Source organism: Histoplasma capsulatum, genomic scaffold (assembly GCF_000149585.1).
Source record: "Histoplasma capsulatum NAm1 scaffold_3 genomic scaffold, whole genome shotgun sequence".
In the NCBI taxonomy this organism is placed as follows: Eukaryota; Fungi; Ascomycota; class Eurotiomycetes; order Onygenales; family Ajellomycetaceae; genus Histoplasma; species Histoplasma mississippiense.
Window position 1 is genome coordinate 1921568 of NW_001813980.1, and position 23773 is coordinate 1945340.

Consider the following 23773-nt stretch of genomic DNA (forward strand, 5'->3'; position numbering starts at 1 on the left):
TAATATGTTATCATCTAGGCTTAATTTTATTAACTATCATCATCGTCATTATTATCGTTATTATTTTCATTATGATCTGTAACTGGAAAGGTAAGTTAGTGAAAGGAGTTCTAGCCACCCCAGCACCCCTCCCTCCCCTTTCCTTTTTCTCACAATACTAATTAGTTATCTTGTTGGCGCCTTTGTAAACATCCAAGTCATCGATGTCTATTAGTTAGTTATTCTTACTGTCATTCGCATCGGCGTTGAGGGGAGCGGTTTTCGCGGCTTGCGTTTCTTTCTTTTTGCTGTCTTTCCTTCTCTCCTCACTCCTATATAAAATAACTAATGGGGAGAATAAATTTTCTGTAACCTACATGTTCACCCTGTGACTTATGACCTGGATTATTATTGTCCCGTGTTCCAGTTTCATTCCATGCCCAGCAGCTCTATCAATTGATACTTGTATAAAACGTACGGTGTATTTTCTTCTCTTTGGAGCTTACATTTTGTTGTATCAATTTTTGGCTTTAAGTGGATCTGTCTGTCAGCTCTCTGCTGAGTCTCCGCTGAATCTCTGTTTATGATAAACGCTGAGGTTTTTTTATCTATATCTATGTCTATATCTATAATATGGCAATATTATATCTCCTGAGTCTCTAAAAATAGTGATCTTCTATCTATCTATCTATCTATATATATATATATATATTATCTCTATAGACTATTTGCAGAATTTATGGTAGATCTCTCTCTCTCTCTACATACTATTATAGCTAACTCTCCGTATTTCTACAAAATAGATTGGTGATATAACTATATGATCACTGGTAATTGATGTATAGTTATTATTATAACTACAACGTAAAATTAGTTATTATGTTATGTACTATAGTTAGTTACCGTTCTTATATTATAAAATAATGAGTGCAAGTATGAAAAGTGAGGGGAGCGAGGGAAGCATGTGTGTTAAATATCAATGATGATGATGATATGATACGTGGTTGATTTCCCTTTCTAACCATGTTCAACTACGTTGCCCATAAAAAATAAAAATATATTAGCGAGCCTATCTAGGCACACAAATCAAATCATCTTTTTTTTTTTTACCATGGGTTACACTTAGCCATCCAAAGCCTGACTCAGGAGAACAAGTTTGATATTAGGCCACTAGGGCAAAAGAGCTCAATCACCACCAGCGCCGTGGTGGTATAGAGGGTACGAATCACCCAATCCAATCCCCCCAACATTTGACAAGCAGGCCAGAACCTCCTTAGCCGCCCAACAGGCCAAGCCGCGCGTGGCGGCTTGGCAACGGAGCCGAACCCCATCGTTCATTCGAAACCTCGTTGTGTCAGGTCAACTGCCCTGGCTTAGTAATCCTTCCACCATAACTATAACGCCGCTAACGCGCCCCGTGGATAACTTGCCACGTAGCTAGCAATCCTTCAATCAAGCCGAAAAATCAGAGAAAAAGTGTTAAAAAAAAAAAAAGTAAAAATGGCACTCACCAACAGATTCATCCGATCCTTCACTCGCTTTCCCTGCCAGATATTCCGCCTCAACTTCGGCCTGGCGGTTCGTCTCCGGCCGCACATGGATCCCGCCATGCCGCCGCATGGACCGTTTGACCTCCTCCTGGAGGATGGGAGAGTGATACCGAGGGCGTTAAGGCCTGCAACGTATATCTGTATGTCATGCGTCTAGGTCTGGCGTGGGCCGGATAATTCATAGAAATTTCTTTTGGGGGCCCAAAAAAAAAAAAAAAAAAAAAAAAAAAAAAAGGCTGGTTTTGTTAACGTCTTCGCGCCCGTTTTTTTCGTTTTACAAAAGTCCCGAATGGAGCTTCCATGCGCCCCAATTCTCAAACCTTGAAGAACCTTGCGAGGAAGGTTCGAGGAGATGTTTAGATATTTTCCGTTCCTGCAGGTTCGTGCACGGGCAATGGTTTTGGGCCTTTTCTGTCCTTAGGATCCATTGAATGATGTTTGTATTGTACGTTAATCGGGGCAAAGAATTAATGAGGGGGCGGGTATAGGAACGCAGCTTCCCGAGCACCTCACCCTTGTTCATGAGTTCAGAGATCATTTCTCTTTGCAGGCCAGAATGGAGATGACGGTTGAAGGTGAGATTATTATTATATATATTGGATCAGAGCTGGTACCTGACATATGCAGGTAAGGAACCATGCTAATTTGGCTGGATTAACTACCAGATTTGAATGCCCATATCACGCATTTCCTGACTATGCAAGGGGAGTGCCTTACAAGAGACCAATGGCTCCATGGGTACCCAAAAGCAACTTACTTCTGGAAGTGAAGTGCCTAATACTATGATACCCAGACCTATGTCTAGTATTTTAAACGCATATCAGAGAGCTTATTTATTGTTGGAAGAAAATTGGGGAAACTCAAGCACGCCTCAGTTGTAACACCCCAGGTCACACATACTTCTTGCGAACTTTATCGAATCCATCTCGCGTGTTTTGTCTATGGTACATGTACAAACAAGCGTAAGATGATGCCACAACTCCTCAGTAGGTTATGAACCCGCTCACGCTGCCTTTAGAGGCCAATAGCCAGGACAAAGGCATTTGACACTCCAATCTTTCTTGGCATTCGCTTCATTGCATATCTTTCTACGTGTAGCGAGAAAAACCTGCGGTAGAGGTCATCTTCATGGATGGGGCCACTTGTGTTGAAATATCTGAGCACAACATGGAGACATGACATGCGCCGTTTTTTCTTCCTCTTCCTCTTCTTCTTTTTTTTTTTTTTTTTTTTTTTTTTTTTTTTTTGAGGATCGATTTAGTTTGCTGGCCATGGACTAGTAATACTTGTTCAATCAGCAATCCAGTCTCAGTAATATGAATTATGGACTTGGTCTTATAAACTTCCACACCCCTGTTCCTTTTTTATCATTCATTTCTCATTATTCTCTCTAACCAGCAACAATATTTAGAAAACTAACGTTCCATTGTTTGTTGCGTTATAAGAGATTACGATGATCCCTTTCAAGCATTTACTTCCCATAATAAACTCCTCACATTTATATTGGTTTACCGTGGGAGCTTAATGGGAATGGCCAAATCTACTTGACCAAGGTCGCCATTTTCATTGACGACCTTGTTGGCTGTTTTAAGGGCTTGACGGTGTATATTTGCCCACATCTTCTACTCTTTTCTTGTTGGATACAATAAGTGAATGTGATTCAAAATTTTTGTTTGAGCTTCATGGAACCGTTCCTCATGTTGGGTTAAAATTTTGGACCATGCGAGAGCCTGCTTCTACACTTTGAAAATTAAGTCCTTGGGAAGTTCGGAACTATCAGGAGATCAGATAAGTATGAATAGTTTGAAGGGGTTGAATTAGCTCGTCTCTCCAATCCCAGCATGGCATTGATGGTCGGGAGAGCTCCAATGCCCTAGTGACCTAGGCGTTGGTGTTATTATTTAACTCCCATAGTTAATAATGTTGGGGGGATTGGATTGGGTGATTCGTACCCTCTATACCACCATGGCGCTGGTGGTGATCGAGCTCTTTTGCCCTAGTGGCCTAATAAATAATTCTAGCTCCAGAAGGCTTGGAAGTTATTGTCGCTGGCCCAAACTAGAGATTCTTGACACTAGAAAGGAGATCTCAGTTTAAATTTTTAGTTTGAGACGAAACCTTTTGAATCAAACTTAACGTAGATCGCTGTGGGAAAACATATTGACACCTGTACCTGAACCACAGAATATTGTAATAAATTACACATGATAACTTTTAAGTCATTTACTATATATATATATATATATATATATATATATTATGTTTGATTTTCGATAAATTTATATTATGTGAATTAAAAATCAAGAGTATTTTCTTATCTGCATTTTTTATGTGAGGTGTCATTCAAGTACTAGTTGGTACGACAAATCTTCATTTACTTTCAGAAAAACCATATTATTGGTATACAGGCCCTAGTGGCGTTATAACTAATAACTAGTTTAACTAAGTTTGCTATCTAACTAATGTAGTTAATTATAAACAGACACAGTTGTATATAAATTCTATTAGAAATGCAGTTTGTATAAAGTTTTTAAAATATCAACTTATTATCAAAACATTTGCTAGAGAAAACCTTTCAAGAAGTCCACGGATATACATGAATTATTAAATGTTTCTTGTTTATTAGATAATTTCAAGTCTTTGCCGAGATATTATTAATTTGAAGCAGCCGAAATAAGTTTACAAGTAGTCGTTAGGAATCACGTTACGTCTTAAGCTTTACGATATCTGGATCTACCCGCAGTTGGGACCACAAAAATCACACCCGAGAAGGTAATTTTTTTTTATGTGCGCACTTTACTAGAGCCTTCCACCGCCGCCCGCTCACGGATAGATGCCATAATATTTTCAGATGGATTCCAGATCTCCTCATCATCAACCATAGTGTGGTCAGCACCTGACCACATCGCAAGCAGCTCTTCTCGGTCCTCTTCGGGTCGCCTTTGAGCAAGTGTGTTCAGATGAGAAGGACCAAGTCTTGCAAAATCAATAACTTTGCCATCTCCATCCAAAGACCGCATAATCCCAAATTCATCAACATGGAGAAGCCCATCAGGATCAACTTTGAGATTTCTCATAACCTCAGAATAATCGGATTCCGTGGCGAGCTTTCAAGTTTTTTTTTAGAGAGTTAGAGAATTAATCGGCCGCTTTAAACATGATGCAAATAATACTCACTGATGACTGAGCCAACCCGCTGAGATGGCAAAAGCTTAAGAACCATTGAGGCCTTCATGGTTGCTGTTTGATGTGTGAGAATGAGCTGGATGTTTCTCGACGAGGAAATGTATAAAGAATGTAATAGTATTATTAAGGATTGTAAAATCGGTGCAAAAATTGAACAGCCATGGCTGTAGCAAGGTGCGTATTTATGTTGTATCCTCCCCCGTTTCCCCGGACTCTCTATCAGGCGGAAGACGGAGTTACCTACACCTAACGGAATTGCGTTTCCATATTATTTGAAAATCTTAGTAAATACTCGGAATAAAGTATTGCTTGGTAACAAGATTTGTTGACATCATAAATCTTCATTTTTAGCAGATCTGTACTTAGGTGTATTAAAATTACAACTAGTAATATGAATATAACTATACCAGCAACCATAAAAGATTTCCGCTGTCAACAATGCATTGTGCACATAAGTCTCTAATTAACTCTTAAACTATATATTTTATATGGCAATGTATGGATTATAAAATTACAAATTAAATTGCAAAAATGAGCTAGTTGATAGATATATTCACTATATCTCCACATTTTAAAATTTTGTGCTGTTGATCACCCTTGGAAATGCACTCTGAGTCACCTAGGTAAACTTTGAGCTTTCCGTAAACGTTGGCCGGAACCACCACGACATATAAGCTCTATCTATTAAATGGTTGGCTCTAGGCTGTCGGAATACCTAGGTAGTGACTGCGCATAATGCCTCAACTTATCAACGTAAAAAGAGATGTAAGTAGAAGAAAGTGAATTCTGTCTATTGAATAAGTGCAGTGAAAGTAGTTCTTTAGAAAGAGATAGGATTTGTTTCTTCAAATAGTTAACCAACTAACTACTTGAATAAGAAATATTATATAATTCAGCAGTTAACTTAACTAGCTCTTCAATAACTGGATTGATCTCTGCTAGTGATTTTCACTCATGACCACTGGATATCTAGATACTGTACTGGATCGTAAGCATTGGCAACCAGTACTACCTTGCTGTCACAACGAGAGACAACCATGATTTGTTGTGATGGTTATCAATACTTAAGACATGACATCATTGTATAGTTAATGACTGTAACTAGTTAACTACAGAATACAGTTACCTAACTTCCTGAGTCACACTATATCACGTGATTAGTACTCGAGACCGCTCTCTCTTAACCCCGGCACCGCGTATACATCCGGGACACGGTATCGCCTGTTATTTTCCTATCATTATATTTGTATTTGGGTCCCAAGAATAAGTCGACATTCGGACCAGATAGAATCCATCTCGGCCATTAGACAGGGAGAAATTCTTTCACTGGAAACAACACTGGATACTAGTAAAGAGAGCGGTTATCGACTCTCCGCCAACAACATGGATATAAATATCCCAGGAACTTCCCTGCCAAATAACGAAGGCCAGGGAATCACCAGTTGTGTCTGTGCCAGATACGGCACGATGCGATGCCAATTGAGAAGATACCGTCTCCTTCCCGCCAGGAATATTCCAGTTACCCATGGCACTCACCAGGCAGATTTATCTATTATCAAGCTGCTAGGAAAGGTAGATATGGTGATGAAGCAAGTTAATTGCCTTTTTCCTAAAAAGAGTGTCTAATCGGACTTGTATGGAAGTGATATCCGGGCCTATTATCCGACTCAAGGTTGTTTCCGTGGATCAACCTCTTACCCAACGGCATATACCGATCGGCTTCAGAAATAGTACGTGTAAATGTACGTGAACGAACGGGGAAATTCCTTACACTATTCTTAACTAGCCCATTCTCAAGGCAAGCAAGCAAGAAACCGAAGTTCTTTTAACACATGCTCTGCATCATGCGTTACATAGGGAAATCAGCCTTGGGCGCTGGGGTAACATTGGTCATGTCTGCAGCAGAATGCGGCGCAATTTTTTCACCAGCTTCGCCATCATTTTACTGGCCCATGGAGAGTTCCAGTGCATGCGGAGTACTGCATGCGGAGTATTGCATGCGGAGTATTGCAGTTCTGCGGCTGTTGCCTTACTATAAGCCTTGCGGGGGAGAACTATGGCTTTATATTCTACAAGCGATCTTCCTTCAATCCTAGATTTCATGGAAAGGTGCCTTTGATGTGGAAGACGTCATTTCCTCAACTGACAAATCTGGTTGGATCCCAAGCTCCCTTTTTATTGGGACAAAATGGCAGAAGGCCTGGCTGCTGCTGGCGCAGTGGCTTCCATTGTTCAGCTTTTTGATTTTGCTGCGAAGTTTTCCACCCGCCTCTACAAATTCCTTGGAGACTCCAACGACTCGCCGAAAACATTTCACGAGATCCAAGTATTGTTACCAGTTTTTCTCGAGAGATTGCAGCACTCTCAGATTCTTTTAGATCAAGGGTCTTACAGCCCTCCGATGACGGTCGCCCTCCAATCGTTAGTTGATGAGTACACCGCTCATATGCTAGAACTCGACTACATGCTCGAGAGATCCACTCCTCGAAAGGACAATTCCATAATGACCAGAAGTCGGAAAGCTGTATACGGAGTTATGCATGAGAAACAGATCATCGCGTTGAAATCGAAGCTTTCGGAATGCTACCAGACGCTTTCGCTCTGTCAACTCGATGTTTTTGCACATCAAATGGACAAACTTCGTGACGACCATTTGCTCCCAGGTTCTTCGCGTTTGATCACTTATTCGTCTGGAAAGGAAAAGACACAGAACCAAATGGAAGATGACAAAATCGTGCGGAAGCAAAATAAAGCATCTCCCTATAGTCAAAAAATTCGCCAATACTCAGCAAGCATCAACCTCTCCCGTTTCTGTCTTCCCTGGGCTGTTTCGATGTCATTGGACCTATCATGGGGACCACAGCGTTACACATTATGTCCATCTCTACGATTCCAAGGGCTGGTGAAACGCACTTCTCCTGGATTCACGGTTTTTTGGAAATGCGACAATCATTACATGGAATTGTCAAAAGGAGTTGAGCTGTTGAAACGACTTTTTCAAGAAGGTCGTGCCTCACCCTATGACGCTGACCCCGACGGCAAATCTTGGGCAGAGGTATGGAGCTATCAGTTTTCCGCCCACGTTAAATGGAATTTACTAATATTTGACCTAGGTATTATTGGATTTTAGAGGCGTCGGTAATTTTGAAGTACGACGGGAGTTCCTAAAGGTACTAAATGAATCGGGTGCGCAAATTAATGCCAGCCTACCGTAAGTCTAATCGATCCAGATTGTCTTCCACTGCCTGACCTCTTCTAACTTTTGACTCCTAGGATACGCTCTATAGGCTACCCACAGGAGAATTCTGTACTACCATATTCAGGGAATCCTGCTACGAATTTACACATAGGAGATATAGATGATGCTGTAAATTTCATGAAAATATTACTTGATAACCCGGAGAAGCGGGAATGGGGTAGCTACCTACGATACTATGATCTCTTTTATCTGAAGTTACTGCAGAAATGCGCCGAACATTCTTACGGTAAGTTTCATGGCGATATGACGGTGCTTGTGCCTGCTCTAATGAGAAATTATGACAGGGTCCTGGAACCAAACGCCGCTTATGGACGCCGTGTTAGCTGGAACAGCTGCTGAACTTGACACCTGCATTAAACGTCGGATACCTCTTGATGCCAAAAACTCCCTCGGGCAAGCGGCAATACATATGGCAGTACTCAGACCATGCCAGCTGCTGCGCCTGATCGAAGCCGGTGCCGAAGTCGAAATTAAAGATGCCAATGGAGCAACGCCGTTGTGCCATGCTATTTCCTACGGCTCCGTTGAATCTACGAAGCTTCTGCTTGAATATGGAACAATCCCGCTCTCAACTGACGAATCAGAAAATCCTCTCAGCATCTGTTTACACCATGCGTTCAGTGCGGAGCACTGGGATGTCCTCAGACTTTTCTTCTCGCATATACGAACGGCCTTAGATTTCCCAGAGAAAGCTGTGGAGGGCTTGGCGAATTCCTATGTCGCTAAGTGGTTGGAAAATCCTACTCGCTTCCCATTTCCGCCGCCACCTGGCATGAGTATTCTGCTTCAATTAGGTGTCAGCCCGGATGTAAAGAGCAATTCTGGGACTACACTTCTTCATTGTGCTGGCACAGAGCAGGAAGTACGAGCTTTGTTCGAGGCTGGATTCACGAAGACGAACCAACTCAATGATAAGGGCTATAGTCCCCTGATGAACGCTCTCGACTTTCGCTGTAGGTCAGATAGTACAGCATATCGAGCTATTATCGCGCAGGGAGTCGACGTCAACCTACAAAACAATCGTGGGACTTCAGCAATGCACATTATCTGCGAAAATATAGGCAGCCCTTATCCAAAGTATACTGACGATTCAGATAACCTAAAATTCTTGTCGGTGAAATTGGAAGCGATGGCGATGTGTTTATCTCGAGGGGCTGACCCATTCGCTCGCGACCAATGCCGATGTCCATGTTCAGTTAATGGTTGCTCACCAGGCTCAATGCTTTTACGTCGACTTTGTGGAGATGATTGGCGCGGACATCTTATAGCATTAGAGTGGCTGTTGATGTTAAAAGAGTATCAAGGCAAAGAGGCTGCGGAGGCGGCTTTGGCCGACCTAGTGCGGGCGGCAAATTTCGCGATGATGGGTATGAAACACATATGTTGCGGGGGATATGGAAATAGCCATGGGCCCTACTTTGACCAAAATGAGATCAACGATATTTTGGGTGAGCAGAAAGACAACATACGCATTCTCGAAGAATCCATGCTTTCCTTCGCGCGAAGACCAGACCAGCCAATCGAAGAGAGCTGGCTTTTTGTCCTTTCTGTCCTCGACCCCTCTACTTACGGGACGATCGCGGAACCCTGGAGCGTTGGAACATGGGAACATTCCTACGTGCAAACCTTTATCCCCCAAAAGACCGCTCCATGGAAATCTCACGCCGAGCTCCTGAACGATTGGACTTATGAAAACTATACTGGTTTCCCGTCTTACAGCTCTGTCGACGAATCGCGCGATGAATTCCGCGTGGCTATCAAACGTGTCGCGATGAACATACCACGCAGCAAACTGTACTCATTGTGGGTCGAATATATCTACCAAAACCAAAACGAGTTCGGCTTCCCGATGCCCCTTGATGATACATGGCTCAAAACCAGGCGATATTGGGCCGCTAGGCAGGCGAAGACCATTGAAGTTGTGGTGCAAGATAGAGAGGGTGATCGTATTGAAGTTTTGGGTTAAGTCGATTTCACCCATAGTCAATGGAAGATGATGGAAGTGAATGGTGGCACTTTGTCAGACAGAACAGACGACAAGTTTTTTTTTTGGGTGCCTCCCAGGAGGAGTTGATATCTTTCGGGAATTTCTTAACTAACTAGGAAATCACAAAATTGAACAGAAGGCGGCGATTAAATCCAGAAATTGATAATAAATCCGTGATTCCTCATCTTGGAAAACTCAGTTTCATTCAATGGACCGATCTTCTTTCCTGGACATTTTCTTTTTAATCAGATTTAGTTAGGGTGTTAAAGCATGTTGCTGCCCACTCACTTATATACGAGGGCCTCTTAAAATTGAAACCGTTCCCATTAAGCTTAATTCTTGATGCTTCCAATAAGTACCCAGATTTGTCTAATTAACTGTGGGTTTCAAACCAAACAATTCTTTTATATCTTGGGTGTTCATGCTTGACAGGACCATAAGTCAAGATGTCCGCTAGCCAATCGAAGAACAACTCAAACTGAGCAAAAGATTATTGACATTCAGCTACAAGTGGAGAGGGTTGACAGATAAGTTGCATATATATAGAGAGTTAGATAAATACAGCCATATACCTTGGTTTGGCGAGAGATGAAACATTAAGCATATAGAATGCGGCAATGCAATGCCGGGGCCAACAGGTGGTTGAGCAGAAAAGAGAGAGAGAGAGCTCCCGGGATAGATAGGGATTAATCAAGAAAACTAATCACTGTACAGCTATGTTCGGTAGTTATATACGCGGTCGTTTTTGGTAGTTACAAGAGACGAGACAGAAGGGAGTAGGATTCTACCGTTGGACGGAACAGGAAGATCGAAAAAACGAGAAGAAATAATTGGAAAGATCGCCAAATTAATAGAGAAATTAAGGCCACTCGCGGCGAAACTGTTTGTGTAGGTATACAGAGCAACGGCAACTTTGGAATTATAGCAAATAATACAATCAAAAATATGTACGAGGAAAAAGAACTGAAATCCAAATAGGTATTGTAAAATGGAATACACTAAGATTTAGTCAAAAAGAGACGAGAAGGTAAAAGGGGAGGAAATCAAGATGGTGGTATCTTGTTGTATGTATCGCATTGAAATTGCGCCGACCGTGCGAGTGAAAAAATTGGGGGTTATGACATAATTTCTCCATCCACGTGTAATTTCCGGGCATATGAAGTGCTGCGGAAACAAGAATAAAAAAATTGCATGTAAAGCTGGTGTGGCAGATGGTAGGAGGGAAGGCAAGATACAAAATAATAAATCAACAACGACACTTACCAAGCAGGATTGGCATCTTGAGGAGGCATATTACACAGGCAGATGGACGCAAATGGGCAATTAAAAAAACAAGGGAGAACACGCGGCTTCAAGATGAATGATCTGGTAGATTAGAAGAGAGAAATGAAATAAAAAGATGAAAAGGGGAAACAGAAATGAGAAGGGACAAGATAATATTTGAAATGAGCCAAATTTCAACCAATCCCTACATGTACAACAAAAACACAACACATTTATAAAACCCTTTTTTTGTTCTTATGGGAAAATGGTTCCCCAAACATCCCAACAAGAGCGGAGCATGCATCGCTGAGCTTACCTCCACGGTGGCCTTTCTTCCAAACCCTTCGAAGACAACCCCATACTGTCCCTTCCCGATTTTGACCCGCGTGGCTGTGGCAGCATACTGGTACGTCTGGATGAATGGCCCAATGCGGTTCCGGGACGGGTAGCGGCTTTCTTCGCGCCATTCTCACCACTGCCACCAATAGTATTAAGCGTGTTTGTCGATACCGCTCGCGCACTCGGTTGGCCAGCGTAACTTTGTCGGCTGCGGGGCGTTTTAGATAGCGCAGGAGAAGGGCCTGTCAACGTTGACGACGAATTTTTGCAGAATTTGCTGTAAGGGGGTGGACCGATGAGGCGGGAGCGTGTGGGTGTGGGTGACGCGACACCACCACGATCTGGAGCAGGCGAGGCGATGCGGCTGCCTGTGAGTCGGCTTGAGGGCCGACGTGAAGAAGGGGCGGGAGACGCGGATGACTCGCGGCTGAGGGGACTGGGGAGAGGGAGGCAGGAACGCGAGTTTGTGGGGAAGTTGAGCTTGCGGTGCGGCGATGGAGTGGTGAGGCTGAGTGGTTTAAAATTGTGACCGACTATGAGATCATTCGTATTAGCGCTACCGTTCCAGCGTGGTTTATTAGACGTAGGATTTTGTTGCCCATAGGAGTTTCGGGATCCCGGACGAGGGGTGGAGGGCGTAGGAGATAGTGTGGAGAGTCGTGGGGATGGCGACGTTAGATGGCTCGAAGTGGAGGTGGTGCGGGGTATGGAGGAGCGGCGAGGTGCAGGCGGTGCTTGAGGCAGTCCAGAGTAACGCTTTAGTTTTGTTGCAGTTGCCTTTGTAATAGGGTTACCTGTCGAGCTACCCCTTCTACTAGATCCGTTGATACTTGATGCTACTCCGCTGTTGACTCCATTGGTACTTGACATGACCACAGATGAGGCTGGGGAGCTATCTGGGGTATCGATGGCGCTTCGGGTAGCAGGACTATCCAGGGTGACAATGCTGGATATCGAATCTCGTAACTGCTGGCTCTTGGTAGCATTGAGGTCCTCCAGCAGCGAATCCATGACGCATATCCTATCCTTCATCGCTTCCGATCTCGCTTTCAGATCTGCGAGTAATCGTATAATTTCTCCATTGACCGTCAATCTATCGTTGATGCCCTTCTGAATGATTGCCAACACGCGGTCGATGGCTTCGCCATAGTGGACCTTTTTATTCTCAAAGCTCTCGATCTTCTTCGCTAAAGCTGCGCTGTTGGCATTGTGGAATCCCGAATCAATTGCCTCCTGGAGTTTATTGATAGTCCGTTCGACAGACTTGAACATTTTATGTGCCTGTCTGCCAGCATTCCTAAAGACCAAATTCCATCTATCCTCTCCCAATTCCCGCCGTAATGCCTCCGCATCGGCTTCCAACTTTTTATATCCCTTTTCCAAACGTTTTCGTCGAGCCTCTAACTCATCACAGGCGCTTGGGAATATCTTCTCCGCTCTAGACTGAAACATTGAAAGCCGCATGGGTAGGAAGGCCAGGGACGCTCGAAGGGGTTGCATCCGCGCAAACAACGCTAGTAAACTAGAGTCATCCTCAGCATTTTGAACAGTGGGAGCTTCTAGCTGGGGCGGAGCAGCGCCAAAAACGTGGCCATGTTTATACTGTGAAGAGGATGATGTGCTCCCGTGAGCGGGAGACTCTTCGACGATCGTTTCTAGCTCGTTAATATCAAGCGAATTGTTAGGCTCTGTCTCCGATTCTGTAATCATAGTTTTGTGTCTTTTCTCCTCCATCTCGAATATCAATCGACTTAAATTATCCATTTCCATACCAACGTCGCCAAGTACGTTCGTCCATAACTCTTCCCACTCCATAGCAAGCTCAACCTGCTCCTTAACACCTCTCAGCTGTGACTTGACGCCCTTCCAGTTCTCCAATGTTGATTCCACCTGGACAACGATGGCCCGGAGCTGATCGGACCCAACATCCGCAATATCATTGCGCAGCTGTACCTCTTCAATAGCTTTGACATAGACATTCACCAGACTCTCAAATTTTGACACGGCCTTGTCGACATCCTCCAGTCCTTCTCTGCCGCCCGCAGCTGCCCATTCAACATCGTCTTCAGCGTCCAGCCCACTCAAGACATCTGAGGCTTTATCGATCCATTGTTGTATTTGACTCGCCGCTCCGGACAACGCTCGGACGGCAGCAGGGGCGGTAGAGATGGCCTTTATGCTTGCTTCGAGGGACGCTGGTTGAGGTAAGCTGATGGAAGTTAATTGGGATAGTTGATTGCTAAATGTGGCTCTAGAAAAGGAGTAAATAGATTCCGTGCGAGAAAGACCAAGGGGATTGAAATATGACTCCACATTGGTACTCGAGCCATTAGCTGGCAGGGGAGGGGAGTCCTTTGGTGGTGGTGGAGGGGGAGCACCTTCAGCAGGCTGCACGCTTGAGCGGAGGTATTTTTCCAAGTCCGTTGGGCTGCCAGATCCATGGGAAGCTTCCGTGTCCAGCACAGTGGTTTGCACTTCCTGAACAGCCGACATCTCTGTTAATTTTTCTCCGACTTGAGCAGTCAGCAACGGGCCAGACGGATCTGAGACCCTGCTGTCTGCTTCGGGGGTGGTAGTGTCTATAGTTGTAGTACAGTCTTCCTTCAGCCTCCCTGATTCCAGCTCGCTGGGAGAGGAGGCCGGCTCCGGAGTCAGCAAGACACCGCGCCCACCACTCCAGGCTCGGCCGCGTCGTAGTACTTTTATTGAGAGGTCCTTGTGTGCACTATCTAGCTCTTTGAGATGGCCTTCCGGAATCCTACCAATCGTACTGCGGCTCCGCGTCAGTGCTGTCGGCGTGGACTTGGACGAGTCGTCTAGCAGCTTGACTCTGGCAGCTAGGCCGGGGGAGAGCCGCCGTAGAAAAGAAGAGCGTGGTTTCTGTGCGGCAGGAGACGGGGATAGGGATTCGTTTCTGCGAGAAGGGGCGTTATTTTTGTTATTTTTGTTGTTGCTATCCGCAGACGATGGGGTATGCGTAGGTAAAGGAGTAGGGGATGTAGGTGAGATTGATGTCGATGTTGTGTCGGGCCAGGAGGCGAGAGATTGTGCCACTTGACTGGTTGATCGGCGTGTACTAGGCACAGATATGGGGGACGTATTGGACGTATTGGCTGTCGGTGTTGTAGCAGCGGGTGATGCCGTCGATGTCAATGCGGAAGCAGACTCAGAGGCAGGAGAGAATATCGAGGGCATTGGAGACTGACTGCCCGCCGTTAGTGGATGGGCCAGGAGACGGTGGATGCCGTGCTGCGGTGGATCGAGTGGATGAGCGTGCTGGCGTTGCTATTGCTGGAGGGCCAGCCCCTATTGGTGTTGGTGGTGATGGCAGTGGGCAGTGGGCAGTGGTTGGTTGCGGTGGTGGTGATTGATAGCAGTGGTGTTGGGAGAATGGTGCTGCGGAAGACGTTGGTGGTGCCTGAGGACAACCGCAGACAAGAATCGACGTTGGCATATCACGGATGCGATATTGTCAACGCAGACGAGCTGTGCGGGAGAAGACAGAGGTGGTGTCAGCCTGGCCGGGGGATGATTGTTTTCAATCTTGTTTTCCCTTCCTGGGCCGTGTGGATAAGAAATCTTGGTTTCGCGTTCTTCGTAAAGTTTGCGACCGTTAGACAATCCATCCAACCCCTGGATGCTGATTGCTCTATTTAGTGGGCTATCCAAACATTCAGACTCCAAACAAAGTTAAATTTCTATTTACAGTAATTAAGTATATATATTTTCACCCGGGAAACCAGAAATCATGTTAAAACTATTTCCGTATGCCACCCATGCTGGGGCGATGTCAAATCAGCAACGATACATTGGCAACGTTCAACATTTCACAGGCATATTTTCCGCTTAGTCTGCGTGTATGGATCTTCTCTAACAAATGGGATTCCGCAGGTTATCCTCCAATAGACACATTTTCCAGTACCGACATGGGCGACGGCGACGACGAGTTTTCGCCGGTGCTGGTGTCTGGGAAATATCAAGAACACACAGAGCACGCAGAGCAGCGTTGCAAGCGTGGGAAGAAGCAAAAGCACAATGGACATATAATATAGAAGAAGACGAAGAAGGATAAGAGGGTATCAAATGAGAAGACACCTGTGGAGACCACAACGTGGTACTAATAAAACGTCGTGAACCTCATCAAAAACAAAATATAAATATTAAAGAGAGGCGTGTTGACGCCCCTTTTTGTCCTTCCGTGACATTTTGCTTCCCGCCATAATGGGTTATTTTATAAAGCGTCAATCCCAAGTCCAGCTACAGTTGGCACGGTCCCCGGGTCCACCGATGATACCGTCGCAGAATGGGAGCCCTTCGCTTTCCAATCGCGCACCAACTCTTCTCGAACACTCTTACACCAGGCCATCAGCGCCGTGTCGAAACTTTTCCACGCCTCGTCGTCCTCACCATTGACCACTGCCATCACATCCAGCTCAAGCTTGATCTCCCACCGTATCTCAGCTGCCTTGACCCAATACCGCAGGTTATCCGCCAGCCGGTACGGCTTGGCAACATCTTCATGGAACGATTTAATCTGGCCAAACTGGCGGTGCGACAGTTTCACGGCCTCGTTGTGGAATCTGACCAGATCCCTGCCGTCCTTGAGACGCGCGAGTAGAGGCGTTGGAAGTGGATTCGTCTCCACAGAGTCCCACGTAGGTAGAGGTCGATTGCTCGTCTCTAGGCACTGGAGAAATGATCCCGCTTGCTCGCGCTCTCTTCCATCCCATTCCCCATTAGCCCAGATGAAGCTCGACCTCCTCTGCATCTCTATCTCCTCCAGCTTCCGTTCTTCATCAAGCATTTCCCGCACACCGGCAATCCACGCGAGAAGAGACGCCCGTTCCCCGTCCCTCAACCCTCCTGCGAAATTCCTCGTAGCCCACTTCTTCAGAACCTCCAAAACCTGCAGCAACTCTTCCCGTATCTTCCGCTCGCTCTTAATAGAAGCCAAGCGCTCCGGATTCTCATGCGCCGTGTAATATATCTTCGCAGCACGGATAGCAAACGTAACCACATCCAGAATATGCATACCCTCAATCTCATGCCAACCCCGTGGAGACCTAGCTGCCGTAGGTGTTTCCGAGATGGTGGCTTCATCCTCCGGGTCTGACAGGCCATCAGGCGAGCGATCTCTCGGAGTCGGTGACAGCAATTGTGGAGTCAACTGCTCCTTCGCCGCCGTCAACACAAACCGCGCTTTCGCCAACGCAGTTTGCAGTTCCCTCCTCAACGACTCCAGGTCCGGAGGTGGCGGTATATAGTGGTTACGGATGCTATACGTGCTAACTGTTGGTGGCAGCATGACAGGTTCGTTCTCATCCCACGCGTCATCTCCCATCTCATCACAGCCGCCAGCCATATCGTCGATAGGGCTTTCGACAAAGTCCTCACCCAGCTGCGGCTGCTGGGACAACATCAGCCTGGGGATATCCTGGTGCTGTTGCTGTTGCAGCGACTTCTCTCCTTTTTTCCTGTTCTCCTTGGCGAACTGCGCGCCTTTGCCATCCAGCAAGCCAGTTCTCGCAAAGTAGTATTGCAAATGCGCAATGCTCCCCAGACTCATGACGCTCTCGCGGTTCTTTGCGGATTCGGCGAATTCCACGCCCTGGGGTCGAATGTAGCCGCGTCTGCGCGAGGAGGAGGACACGCCTGATTTCGCATCTCCAGAGAAATTGGAGACGGAGGACACGGTGGACATGGTGGAGAAAGTGCGGTCGGGCGAAGGACAAGAGGAGACGGCCGGAGTGGGCGAGAGGGAGGGGGAGCGGGAGGGGTTTTGAGTGTCTGGATAGGGTGGTCGATCACGGTCGCCTTGGGAGGCCATTTTTGTTTGTCACGTCTAATAGGACAGAGTTCCTTTACTGGCAGTAAAAATGTGGGACGTGGGATCTTTATTTAAAGGAGGAGTATATAAATAACTATCAATATGCAGGGCTTAGTTGCAAAGTGTTAAGACTGGTTGAAAGAAACAAAATATATATGGGGGAGTAAGAATTGCTCGTCGGCCAAGAAAATAATGCAAGACATAAATTAGATGTAAAGGGTAGCCAAATGAATGCAATGAGTTTTCTCCTGGCTATTATTAACATTAAGCATCTCTTTCCATGCTGATGATGTTTGTTGTTGGTTGTGAGAGGGAGGGAAATGTTGGTTTGAGATCATGAACAGGAAAGGGGCTTGCAGCTAAAATCAACCAAGCATAGCGCTGGCCGTGACAGCCAGGAACATCCCAGGCATCCAACATAGTGTAGCATCCATCTCTTCCTGCTGCAGCTCTCAGAACTTAAGAAGAGCTGCACCCTGATTCCTGCGCCTGTTGCATGTAGCACTGCGTACACCGGCCTATCCCTATACTTGTCACATGCTTGATAATTAATTCTTTCCCTTTTTTAACTTTTTTCCCTTTTGGGAGATCCGATATGACGCCAAGACCTTTGTTGGTATTTTGCTGTTTTGGGACTAGCACCTTTGTCTTAAAATCACGTGTGATTATGGCTGTGGACCGTGCACACCTTCGTTTAGTCAACAACAGGCCAAGGACTTGGCACAGGTCATCTTTGAGTATAACCCTCCATAGCACTGAAATCACGGCACCTCCATTCATCACTGGCAATCTTATTATCAAAGTGAAGCGGCTAAAGGATCTATATCTATCCGGCCTAGGTTCGCGCTTTTCACACACCAGGGAACGGGAAACCCATTATGTCGAAACGAGTATGGAGTTAACATCCTCTCCGGAAGTTTTGATGACAATATAAACAACTCTCATTGATATATGAGAAAAAAGAAAAAAAAAATCACTGACCAGACCCAGATCTCCTTTCGTGTCCACGGAAAAGTCCAAGGCATGTATAAATTGACTCTTTTCGCCTGGATTCTGCGTTGCTTTATCCCAAGCTAACCAATCAACCAACCTGTGACGGGCTGGGGTTGTCAGGAGTCTTCTTTCGGTATGGAAAATAATCATAGACCTCCCCTCCCAATCCCTCCTCTATGCTTTTCTTGTTTAAGATGAAATAAGTCTATGCTGACTCATGAATCCTTGAAACTAGCGATTTCACTCGGCGGAATGCGAATAACTACAGCTTAACCGGATGGGTGAGGAATACATCTGATGGAAAGGTCGGTTGGAAACAGACCCCTCCCACCCCAACTCTGCCTCCGTCAAATGTCCCATCCACCACTCTATCTATATAAAAAAAAAAAAAAAAAAAAAAAAAAAAAAAACTGCGCAGGAATGTAGTTGAATCGAGACTCTTGTCATTGTCGCTCTTGCTCATTGCAACACAATATATGTTCTCACATATATGAGCGAAGAAAGCCCCACCCCGCTTCCCTCCGATTACTTAATGCTATATATTGTGCTTGACTTTCATTTCTACCCCGCGAAAGCACAGATCGTCGTTTCACATTGCTATATGTGTATATACATACCCACTAGCCTATCCATCTACCATGCACTACCTTTATTACTTACACATTCCAATAATCTACACAGGTAGAAGGGGAAGCCCAAGGGGATGAGGCCGCGCTCTCGAAGCTGCTCGAGGATCTAAGCCAAGGACCCGAATTAGCACGTGTGGTTAAGCTGGAAAAGTCGGAGATTGACTTGAAGGATGGGGAGGAGTCGTTCGTAGTGACTCGCGGCTAACTATTTTTCTATAGAGATATGAAACCTTGCTTGATATGCATCTGTATATATAAATATATTTACACGTTGTTTCAGGAAATCAGATCCATCCCTAGACTAGAAGATGCATTATGCAATTAACAGAGAAGGGGGGACTTATGTTGAACCCCGACAGCTTGCTTTGTGTATTTCCAAACCCATGTTCACATTGAAATTCATGTGACACAATGCAATGCAGCTAGCTCTTTGAGCTCCCTCTCATTACACCTGCATAACATGGAGACTTAAAAAATGGATGTCTCCATGCGCGGTATGGTAATATGAGCTTACAAGTTTATAATATAGCAAGATTAGATTCAGCTTCGAATCTACATAAAGTAGGACAAGGAGATATATGTATGCGTATTAAGTCCTTTGTTTTAGCCCCAACTAAAGAAAAAAGATATTTGTGCTTTAAATGTATCTTGTTTATAGATTGCCAATAGTTACAGTAAGTAGTTCATTGTCTCACTTAACTACATCACCGCGTAGCCCGCTGATCCAAGCAGCTTCAAGACATCTGCAGTGTCTAAATCAATTGATCTAGTTAATAAATATAGGCTTCAAATTCAATATGTTTTTTTTGGCGGTGCTTGTAGGCCAATGATAAACAGGTATAACCTAACTTGAAGTCTACCCGCAGGGGCAGCAAGCTGAGGGGCCGCATTTGAAGAAATGTTCTACTGCAATAATGACTACAAAAACAGGCCTATTAGAACAGTTCTATTGATCATCGATGACTTCTGTGATCCCACATAGGTGCTTGCTGGAGAAGTGCGCTGCGTGCTGCATGGCACGTGTCTTTTGATGATGGCGCGATATAGTCAGCTTCTCGTCTGTTTATTCCTCCTATTCGTTGTGTCTAACGAATTCGACTGCACCGGGCGTGGTGGCCAGCACGGCTGAGTTGTGTTAAGTCATGGTTTGCCAAGATCTTTGCAGTGATAAATTTTGATAGCTGGGGCGTGACATGATCGGGGGATATCGGGAACTCCGGGGCCGAATATTGAAAACCATTAAAAATGAAACAAAAAATGTAACAAAAAAAAAAGGAACCAACGCCTCCTGGAAAGTCGCCGTAAAGATTCGACATGTTTCAGCTCTGTGTGTGGCTGTTATTCTGGTCGTTTCTGGCGGAAGCGCGGATCCCGACTCGGGTTCATAGGGAATTGGGCTCTGCGCCGTCGCGAGCAAATAAAGAAGAATCAGGGAGGTAGACCGAGGCAAGGCCACTTTGCTTGTCACTGAATCATGCATGATTCTAGTGATGGAAAATCAGAGCAACGGACACTTCAACTTCGCCCGGGTTCACCCGCCGCCGCCTTGTATCACCTGTTTTCGAAGCGAATAATAGGGCTGACTCTCGGCGGAGACCCGTCACAGTCAGCTGACAACAGTTCCATTAAAACAACACAGATCTAGCCAGATTATTAATACTACTCCGCACCAGGATCCAATACTTCCTCCGGTGATTTTTCTAGCACATGTATAATTTAAATGAGAGCAAGAGCTCCGAGCCGGGGCCAGGCCCATCGGAACCTGCTGGACCCGGGGAATTAATGAAGTCATTATACAAGGCAAGGATGCCGTGCAAAGCCTATTCTGGATCCCTTTAATAACGCTTGTTCCACTCCTATATATTGAGTGTACTGTCCAGATGGTGGATTGCCAATTGTATATTCTGCCCGATATCTTCGCTGCAAAGCAATCGATTCAGTACTGCCATTACCACTACACCTCTGTCTGACCAACCCCACTTTCATCACAGCCGTCACGCGTTCATTTCCACTCTTGGTTTCGTCCCATTCATTGCCTACATCATGTATCCGACCTCAGCAGGATGCGCGAGGGTTCTGATGGCTTGCCCTGCCCCCGCCATGCTGCGAGGCCCGCTGCTTCGTCCATCAACCACCGCCATCAGAGGCCTGAGGGGCAGTCCCCTGCTTTATCATTACGCCACCGCTTCGAATAGCAACATGAGATATTTCTCGTCAACTTCTCGTCGGTGGATTAAGGAATTTTTTGCGCCCCCGAAGGAGACGGATCATATCGTCGAGTCGGTAACGACATGGAAACATCCGGTGTACGTTTTCCTCACCTAAGTTCTAGTATTATTTTTATTTGGGTTCATGTTACAACATGATTTTCGTGATGCAAAAAACTAAAGTTGCAATTTATTTTATTTTATTTTTTTTTTTTTTTCCCTTTCTAGATTCACCGAAAAACAAATGAAAGAAATTGCCATTGCCCATCGAGAAGCAAAAAACTGGTCAGATTGGGTTGCCTTGGGCACTGTCCGCTTCCTGCGTTGGGCTACAGATCTGGCAACTGGCTATAGGCATGCTGCACCTGGTAAGCAGGGGGTGGAAGTGCCAGAACAATTCCAGATGACTGAGAGGAAATGGGTCATCCGCTTTATTTTCCTGGAAACTGTTGCTGGCGTTCCTGGAATGGTTGGCGGTATGCTTCGTCACCTCCGAAGCTTGAGGCGTATGAAGCGAGATAATGGCTGGTAAGGGCTTGCATTTCCATCCCATTAATTTTGCATCCCCGTCCTGATTATCGTATCACTCAGAATACTAAACATTCATCTGTTTTGTTTCTAGGATCGAAACTCTCTTGGAAGAAGCCTACAACGAACGCATGCACCTGCTCTCCTTCCTAAAACTCGCACAGCCGGGCTGGTTCATGCGCTTAATGGTCCTGGGAGCTCAGGGCGTATTTTTCAACGGCTTTTTCATCTCCTATCTGATTTCTCCACGCACCTGCCACCGTTTCGTCGGATACCTCGAAGAGGAGGCCGTCATGACATACACCCATGCGATCAAGGATCTCGAATCTGGCAAGCTCCCCAACTGGGCGAACCAGGCGGCTCCGGATATCGCCGTAGCGTACTGGCAGATGCCCGAGGGGAAGAGGACAATTCTCGATTTGCTATATTACATCCGTGCCGATGAAGCGAAACATCGTGAGGTCAATCACACGCTGGCTAATCTCAAGCAAGGTGTGGACCCGAATCCGTACGCGGCCAAGTACGATAATCCCGAGGCGCTGCATCCTACCAAGTCGGCTGAAATTGTCAAGCCCACTGGCTGGGAACGGGATGAGGTGATATGAAGTGGCGCAGCACCTTTTTGTTATTGTTCTAACCCACTCGCCTATAATGCCATTCTGATATGGGCTTCCGCCATTGTCGCTATCTGTTACTGTTGATAAGCAAAGTGATTGTTTGTGGATCTGGTGTTAAACCACGAGCTGCACTTTTTTTTTTTTTTTTTGGTGTGTTGTTTCCTCGATTGTCTATGATACCCCGCCTCCCATCTCCATTCCCCATTCAAACATAAAAACAGCGGTGAAAGCGTCATTAGCATTATTGGACGCGTGATTTTAAATTGAGTACTTGCGAAAAGTTGTGAAGTTTTTGCAAACTTGAATTGCGGGTTCATTTCATTATTTTGTTCTTCTTTTACAGAAAGGAAGGTTGCGAATTGTGGTTTTCAATGTTATATTTTATACATTATGTGTTTGTTTTAATTCATTGTTTTTTTTCTGTTCTCTACCCAAGGAGCTTGAAATAGATAAATGCTTCACGGCCGGCAAAAAATTGCACCAGTTTAAACAATTTTTTTTTATTAATAGAAAAAACCAAGAACATCTAGGCGTTTTATTTTTATATGCAGGATACAATATATTAAAGTCGCGATTTCGTTCTTGAGCGCTTTGCTTCTGTTAAATGAAAATAAGATTTTTTTTTCTTTCATATTTACAGGACACTGGAACGAGAGGGGAAGCTTTGTTAGTGAGAACTAAATGGACGGCTACCCTATCACGCACCCCCCCCCCCCCCCCCCCCCCAGGGAAATGGTTTTGGGGGGCCTCCCGGAGGCAAGAACCACTTCTTAAACCTTTGGAATGGGGGGAGCATCTGGATACACCTCGCCCACCCGGAGCCCATATTTGTATGGACCCTCGATTATCTCTCCCCCCCCGATACACCCAAAGGCATAATTAGCTGTGCTGCCACCTAACCTATTGCAATATACATTCGACATCTTGAAATATTGTAACTGGGTTGAAAGCTGATAGGGTCAAAATCTAGAGAAGCTTTTTATGAAGGCCTTCTGTGTGTGCTTAAGCTGTCGGAAAAATTGTTGATCCGAAAGTCTGTGAAAATGTAACCAGCAAGTTTGCAACTAGTCAACTGAATAATGGGAGCATATTCCGCAAGACTCATGCCCACATGCGCATTTGTTGACCGCCGAGCCAGTTACTTCGCAGGAGCAGCACTTGATGGCTCGATTAACCCAGGTCTGTCGTTTTTGTTGTTGCTCTCTCAGCTTCCGCTTCAGTTTAGAATGAGGCAACATATAGAGCACAGAGTCTGTTTCTGTTTCCGGGTCTTCATCGATCTTGATAGCTTGGCTAAGGGTCGCCGGCACTGCGCGCGTTTGGTTGTTTGTCTGAGCATCATGACGTCTATTCGCTTGGTTCGGTTCGTGTGATCGGTCAACAGATCTTTCCCTACGCAGTCTCCTTTC

General features: G+C 45.3%; 7 protein-coding genes across 7 annotated transcripts; 3 read left to right on the forward strand and 4 right to left on the reverse strand.

The window, feature by feature from the left end:
- Nucleotides 1–29: 29 nt before the first annotated feature.
- Nucleotides 30–1004, reverse strand: HCAG_03715 (predicted protein; the record flags this gene model as incomplete). Its single annotated transcript, XM_001541567.1, has 4 exons — nucleotides 30–82; nucleotides 229–311; nucleotides 458–507; nucleotides 1002–1004. The coding sequence occupies 4 exons, from the start codon at nucleotides 1002–1004 to the stop codon at nucleotides 30–32; spliced, it is 189 nt and encodes a 62-aa protein (XP_001541617.1).
- Nucleotides 1005–4312: 3308 nt separating this feature from the next.
- Nucleotides 4313–4606, reverse strand: HCAG_03716 (predicted protein; the record flags this gene model as incomplete). The annotated part of the gene is made up of 1 exon (XM_001541568.1): nucleotides 4313–4606. One exon carries the CDS (start codon nucleotides 4604–4606, stop codon nucleotides 4313–4315), a length of 294 nt encoding a protein of 97 aa, XP_001541618.1.
- Nucleotides 4607–6903: 2297 nt separating this feature from the next.
- On the forward strand, nucleotides 6904–10111 carry HCAG_03717 (predicted protein; the record flags this gene model as incomplete). The annotated part of the gene is made up of 6 exons (XM_001541569.1): nucleotides 6904–7770; nucleotides 7829–7926; nucleotides 7989–8200; nucleotides 8259–8927; nucleotides 9171–9920; nucleotides 10098–10111. 6 exons carry the CDS (start codon nucleotides 6904–6906, stop codon nucleotides 10109–10111), a joined length of 2610 nt encoding a protein of 869 aa, XP_001541619.1.
- A 1425-nt stretch (nucleotides 10112–11536) lies between these two features.
- HCAG_03718 (conserved hypothetical protein) lies at nucleotides 11537–14758 on the reverse strand (the record flags this gene model as incomplete). The annotated part of the gene is made up of 3 exons (XM_001541570.1): nucleotides 11537–13263; nucleotides 13336–14142; nucleotides 14326–14758. The coding sequence occupies 3 exons, from the start codon at nucleotides 14756–14758 to the stop codon at nucleotides 11537–11539; spliced, it is 2967 nt and encodes a 988-aa protein (XP_001541620.1).
- A 1036-nt stretch (nucleotides 14759–15794) lies between these two features.
- Nucleotides 15795–17390, reverse strand: HCAG_03719 (conserved hypothetical protein; the record flags this gene model as incomplete). The annotated part of the gene is made up of 1 exon (XM_001541571.1): nucleotides 15795–17390. The coding sequence occupies one exon, from the start codon at nucleotides 17388–17390 to the stop codon at nucleotides 15795–15797; it is 1596 nt and encodes a 531-aa protein (XP_001541621.1).
- Nucleotides 17391–18268: 878 nt separating this feature from the next.
- HCAG_03720 (predicted protein) lies at nucleotides 18269–19217 on the forward strand (the record flags this gene model as incomplete). The annotated part of the gene is made up of 5 exons (XM_001541572.1): nucleotides 18269–18280; nucleotides 18381–18411; nucleotides 18504–18516; nucleotides 18619–18688; nucleotides 19065–19217. 5 exons carry the CDS (start codon nucleotides 18269–18271, stop codon nucleotides 19215–19217), a joined length of 279 nt encoding a protein of 92 aa, XP_001541622.1.
- Nucleotides 19218–21055: 1838 nt separating this feature from the next.
- On the forward strand, nucleotides 21056–22352 carry HCAG_03721 (alternative oxidase, mitochondrial precursor; the record flags this gene model as incomplete). The annotated part of the gene is made up of 3 exons (XM_001541573.1): nucleotides 21056–21318; nucleotides 21448–21747; nucleotides 21842–22352. 3 exons carry the CDS (start codon nucleotides 21056–21058, stop codon nucleotides 22350–22352), a joined length of 1074 nt encoding a protein of 357 aa, XP_001541623.1.
- Between the last annotated feature and the right edge of the window lie 1421 nt (nucleotides 22353–23773).